At 35.9% G+C, this 6,553-nt stretch overlaps 1 protein-coding gene across 1 annotated transcript; it reads right to left on the minus strand.

The window, feature by feature from the left end:
• Window positions 1-556: 556 nt before the first annotated feature.
• Window positions 557-6,228, minus strand: LOC117632233 (phosphoglycolate phosphatase 1A, chloroplastic-like). The gene is made up of 11 exons (XM_034365670.1): window positions 5,692-6,228; window positions 5,031-5,098; window positions 4,708-4,800; window positions 4,547-4,618; window positions 4,281-4,352; window positions 3,519-3,578; window positions 3,240-3,292; window positions 2,671-2,768; window positions 2,035-2,134; window positions 980-1,083; window positions 557-886 (listed from the first exon to the last, which is right to left on the minus strand). The coding sequence occupies exons 1-11, from the start codon at window positions 5,990-5,992 to the stop codon at window positions 780-782; spliced, it is 1,128 nt and encodes a 375-aa protein (XP_034221561.1). The 5' UTR covers window positions 5,993-6,228; the 3' UTR covers window positions 557-779.
• Window positions 6,229-6,553: the final 325 nt, after the last annotated feature.

Below are 6,553 nucleotides of genomic sequence, written 5' to 3' on the forward strand. Positions count from 1 at the left end.
GCCAAGCCAGTCCCTAAGCATAATCCATGCCAAGACAGTCCTGTGTACCAAACGAGCCCTCAAGGTTCTGGGTTTAAGTCCTAGCATCCGTGTAGTGTGTGTGAGTTTAATATGCTATCGCCCATCTCAATAGGAAAAGTCTTTTTAAAAAAAAACTATTTAAAAAAAAAAAATTGATCTCAATCAAATTACCAATTATATTTGGGTGAAATGGTGGATCGGGCTCCTTCTCCTCCACTAAACATGGTTATCAAATGAGGACTAGTCTCTTTTGGAAGACAAAAAGCCTCAAACAGAATGAACATCACATATTGCGCTATCTATTTGTATGGAATCTAATACTCAATAATATTATAATAAAATACTATTTTCAATTTTCACAACTTATAACAGACTCCACTAGGGTTAGACCGAGAGATTTTTGGGACATGAAATGAACAACACACCTCCTTAGCTAGCTCTACCTATCCAAGCGCAATAGCCAATCACACAGAAGAGAGAGAAGGGAAAAAAGAAATTCAGAGACACAGATGGCTGCAGCTATGTGCTGGTCTGGTTGCCAAGAAGAAGATGCAGGAATACATTAGCAACAAGTTTAACAATTGCATAGAGATCTCAAGAGCATAACTTTTATGTGTTAATGTACTCTGTTTCTTTTTGTTTCAGAAACCCACATCCATAAAAAAAATTACATGGACATTAATAATATAAAAGTTATGACTGGCAGAGACAAATAATGAGAGATGCGCCCAAGATTGATTTTAGGGGTAACATAATAATCATACAGTTGTAGCCTTGAGAGACAAAAAGTCTGAAATCTTGTTCGTGTAAAAATCTGGTTGTATGGAGTTGTTAGGACTCTGAAGCACTGATAAAGTGGTGACCCCTATTAGACAGAAACGAAAAGCCTTAATTAGCTCAAATACATCACAAACTCAAGAAAACTTGGGCCAAAAATGCAGACTTTTAGTTTAGTTACCTGAGAGAACAAGAAGAGTTTTGCAACCACCATTTTGTCCAAACAGAATATCAGTATCTAATCTGTCCCCAACCATGCAAATCTGTGACTTCAGGATGCCAAATCTGTCATTGATTAAATTCAACTGACTAATATCAGCAATTATATGACCAATATGTTTTCATCAGATCCATTTAAGTTCACTTCTTTAAGATGTCAAGTGTTCTGCGACTTAGTACATGTCAGCTACTAATTAGAATGCAAAATTACATCACGAAAATTGTACATTCTGTTACAATAATTGCATTCTTGTATTTACAAAATCATTGATGTTTACCTCATTGGTCAAAGTTCTCTTTTAGCCTTTGAGTGTCTTTTAACCTTTAAGACAGGTGATATAATCTAGATGGTTGCTAAGCATAGTGAGTGATTAAAAAGATGAGTCAATGATGAAAGTCCTCTAATGTTTGTCAGAAAACCAAATAGAGCAATTTAATTTCAATAACTAAAGAATTAATCTACAGTATTATAAAAGAAAATAATGTAAGACAGCATTGATCTCTCTCTCTCTCTCTCTCTCTCTCTCTCTCTCTCTCTCTCTCTCAGAGTAAATGTGCAGGCACACACACTTGTGTACTTTGTGCACAGTTTAATTTCATTTTTGCAAGTCTTGGATGGACTAACACTACAATTTGTTAGCACTTCAATGGTTTCGTTATCACAAGTAGTCTTGTGCTTACAAAGCAAATCAATCGCTGTCTTCATTCATCAGCATAAGTAGGTGCATTATATGTCTTACAATGCAATACTCATTTATATCTCTTATAATGCATCTCGGATTATAGATATTGTGGTACGTATAATACTTGGTGCACAAAGGTTATATATCTCTTATAAAGCAAATATAAGGCGCATTATATGTATCACGCTATATGATATCCACATTAAGAGAATGCCTTGGTGTTATATAACATAAAAACACTTATCAGAATATGGTCTTTCAAGATAACAGCACTCATGTTACTTAAGAATTAAGATAAAACAAAGAAGAACAATAAATAAAACATTTGACTTACTCGTTTGCTAAGTAGTCCATCATAAATGTTGAGGGTTTTCCCACAACCAGCGGCTCACGTTGAGTAGATCCACGGATAGCACCAACCATAGAACCACCACCTGAAATTGAGTATAAATTATAGTAGCTATTGAGAGAAAATTATAGTAGCTTCATCAGTTCGGTAACAACCTGTTCGGCGAGGTATTTTCACGTCCAGAAATTCAAAATTTCCCAGTCAACTTTAGAAGTTTAGGTCTCATATAATCAAGTCATTTGGAACCACTAACCCATGCATCAGTAAATGCAACATAGATAATCTGATTCAGTATTCTGAATATTAACGAGTTTAATAAATTCTAATAAGTTTTTTTTTTTATAAGATTTAATAAAAGGTGGCCGTTTTCACAATCCTATCTCCTCTCCCTTATTTTATGCTTTGATATATTGAACAGAAACAAGGAGATGAAAGCATATATAAATGTGAGTGCCAAGTGTACAAATAGGAGTGTGAAAATCACCACCCCTAACAAATGACTTTTGAATTTTAAACAAAATCCAATTAGGAAAATCTTTACATGTTTTACAGCATAACACAGTTGAAAATAATCTAATTAAAACACAAAGTGCAACAAGAGAGGAAGGAAATGAACCTTACCTGCCCATTCCTGAGCATCTGTGAGATGAGTGACAGCATCACGATTTGTTGCAATGAAAAGACATCCAGGGTTTTCACGTATACAAAGTGTCCCATACCTTCCATCACATAAACATTGATTTATGATAACTGCCACCAGAGAAGACCAAATGCAATACATGTAACAAGTGCACTGCATATATAATAGGACCATAATGTTTATATGGTGTTGGCACTTGGTATAGTAACATGTATATTACCTTCCATTTAATACTTTGTAACACAATGTTTGCATATACACCTAAATTTGAGCACAAGTACAGTCCACAGGGAAAAAAAAAAAAAAAAACATAGTGAATTGTGGCAGTTATGTGGCATCTCTTTTTCAATCCAAACCTTCAGACATTTAAATATTAAACCGAAGCCCTAATAATTTCTGAGCCAAGAAGAATCTAAAACAGAAGGTACTTGAAGCAGCAGTGATTCTTCAAATTTTAATTACAAAGGAAAGTACAGTACCTTGCAACAAAATAATTTGCAGTGTGTTCAACACACATGCATTGACATAAACAAGAATCACCATAACTTACTGAATTTTGTAGTAGTTGAAATTTCGGTCAAACCCAACCACAACAGCTCCAACCTAGAAGACAACGAACAAACAGATCTAGCAATATTAAAAGTTGATGTTTTTTTTTTCTTTTTTTAAGAAGAAGAAAGAAAGAAAGAACCTCACATGTGTATGGTCAGTTTAAGGTTCAAAAAAGGAATGCAAAAGCTCTATTGAGAGAAAGTTCTACTCTTATTTCTATCAGTGCAACCCCATTAATAAACAAAGTTCTATGAAGCAAGAAAGGACAGAAGTATACATTCTCATCATGCTCCATCAGAAATCCAGGCTTCAGATCTATCTTCTTCCCACCGTCTTCCTGTAAGAAAAGGAAAGCATTTAAAAAATACTTCTCATCACATGTAATATAACAGGGGCATATTAATGAATACGAAGAATTGTAAACAACTTTAGCCCGGTCCATCCCTCAAACTACTAATTATAAACAATTGTAACTACCTAACTTTTCCTGATAGTGTAGGGCCTTAGGCACATGAGCACACAGATGCATGCACACAGAAAAAGATGATGTTTTCAAAAAAATTATTGTTCGGTGGGGGGAGAGAAAACAATTAGATTTTCTGGAGCAAACTGCATGGTCCCAGGAGAGGGGCAGGCAGGCTATCCTCCTTTACTTCATCCACTACCTCAACATTCATACTAAATAATTACCAAAGCAACTTTCAGTTTCCAAATATTTACTTTTACATCCAAAGAAGATGTAGACCTCGTTATGTCTCTCTAGCAACAATTTGCTATTTAGAAAGATATGTACATATTATGGACAGCGTGCCTGAAGATCTTTTAAACTATAGAGGAAGCTTTTAAGCCTTATCCTAAATTTAAAATGAAACTGAAGATACAAATGCAAGGGAAATAATGACACCAAGTTTTGTGCAATGCTCTTGTTAGCCAAATGAATAACATGTCATTCGATTTCACAGACTAGGATATAAAATAGAAAAAGTACAAGTATCATCATCATGTACTGAAACTTGCATGATTTCGGACTCATACTTACTGGTCCACCAAGATATTGATATCCAGCAAGCTCAAGCTCCTTCAAGATACCTTCCTCACCAATCACATAAACCTATAAAAGGCTCGATCATCAGTCTATTATCATCTAAATTCATGATTAACATGCACCCGTTAATTCATTTAGTGCTAATCATGAGGTACCAGATGCAAACCATTCCCTTTTACGAAAATCCCACTTTTAGGCAAAGGGAATTGAAACAAAATTTTCAGCTTTCATTTATTTTTACCAACCAGGCGCATAGTTACCTTTTTATCTTTAGGGAAATTAATGGACTTCAAATAGGCAGCTGCAGCAAAAGATGATGCAAAAATTTCCTCCTGAAATTTTTTAAGTGTGATTAGAATTACTGACGTGCTGAAATTGGTGAACATGGAAAGAAAAAAAAGTGGCACACTGTCAGACTGACCTCATTGACATTCAGACCAAGTGTCTCGAACTTTTTACCATATTGCTTCCGAGACTTTGTTGAGTTGTTGGTAACGAAAACTAATCTTTTGCCCTGAAGGAAAAGACAATATGCAAGTGGTTTGAGGCCACATAACAATGCTTGTCTCTTAAAATTATGTCCCTGTCTTTTTGCTGACAAAGAAGAGAAAATTATGCTACATTTGGATCCAAGAGTAAGGGTAAAGAAATAGTTAAATATAATGTATGAAGTAGAATGATTTTGCTTGTCATATGAATGTGTACAAAACTAGTACAAATACATGACCGCATTCACAGAGAGACCTTAGACCGTAGCAGATCAAGAGTTTCTGGCACGCCATCTATGAGCTTATCTCCTTTCCATATAACTCCTGCAGTTGTTTGGTGATGAGTTCAAACATTAGTAATGGAGCATTACATCCAAAACATAATGAACATTATAAGATTGTCTAAGACATTATTCAAATTTTAATGGAACATGATTGCGTAATCCTAGTTCCCCCTCAAATTTATGTCACCCAATTAGCAATATTTATAAATTGGGTAAGCAACATCCCACAAACACGACACTTTGTTCTGAATATATTGAATTTTCCTTTAAAGAGGTAACCATACAAAGTGGATATCAGATTCAGATAAATGCACAGGAAATCAAATCAATACAATTGCGTTTCATATTTTAAGATCCTAAGCCTAACAGATAGATTAAGATCACCACACAGGAAGCACCTCATCTCAAACATTAACCAACAAAATTATCACCTCTAAACAAACAAACAAAAAAAAGAAAGAAATGCAATTTACTTGAAATGAGCTAAGCCAAGCCAACACACACGGTTAGTACTTGACGCTCAGTTACTTGAAACGATCACACTTTCAGGCCTCCGATATCAAATTTAATCAATATCAATCTAAGTATAAAATAACGAGTTTGGAGTTGAAGGACGAGGTGGGCAGGGCTCACCATCGCAGTCGAAGATGAAAGTCTGGACAGAGTCTATGAGCTCATCAGCATTCGTGAGGGGCTGCGGCGATGCCCGGGTTGTGAACCTCTCCATTCTTGACTTTGTATACTTACTGTTGTTGCTGGTGTTCCATGCGAAGCTCGCAAAGTTGGAGTTGGATGATACAATTACAGGGTTTGAAGCAGTGTAGGAGAGATTGTTGTTGAGCCCCAACAATCGAGAATAGTTTGATTTTGATGGGTTTGCAGAACCAGCAGAGACTGAAAGAGAAGCTGCTATGACTGTTGTTCTGCTCAGCATCTCTCTTTCTTTCTTCTTTCTTTATTACAGAACAGATAGAAATATAGAAAAAATAAATAACAAAAGCTTCTTTCTTTTTCTTCTTTCTTAGGTGTTGGTCGTTTGAAGCCGTTAGCTCGCTTTTCCCTTTGAAGGAGTTGTTTGTCGCCGCGTGGTGGTTTGGGTGGCTGAGCTTGCATTCAATCCGACTGGATGACACTTGTGCCTTCATTTTATTTTATTTTCTTTCTTTTTTTGGGTTATGGCTTTTCCACCTTCATCGTGTTATGTTGAGCTGAGCTGGGCTGAGGCCCTCTAGACTAGTTGTAATTTTTTAAGGGAAAAAGTACACAAAAGAAAGAAGTGTTTTGCTTCGATGTTAATTTTGTGTGTCGTGTGTTTTGGGGTTGGCTGCAACATGGAGCATTTTTCAGCCCAAAAAGAAAAAGGGCCAAGGGGTTGGGAGCCCTATCACATCCATGTATAGGATTTGATATAAGCCCGTTAAAGAAATGTGAGAAGGCCCTTGTCATCTGATCTGAAGTGGGCCTTGTGTAGTTATCAGAGAAAGTTATTTGGAAT

This window comes from Prunus dulcis, chromosome 6 (assembly GCF_902201215.1).
Source record: "Prunus dulcis chromosome 6, ALMONDv2, whole genome shotgun sequence".
Classification (NCBI taxonomy): Eukaryota; Viridiplantae; Streptophyta; class Magnoliopsida; order Rosales; family Rosaceae; genus Prunus; species Prunus dulcis.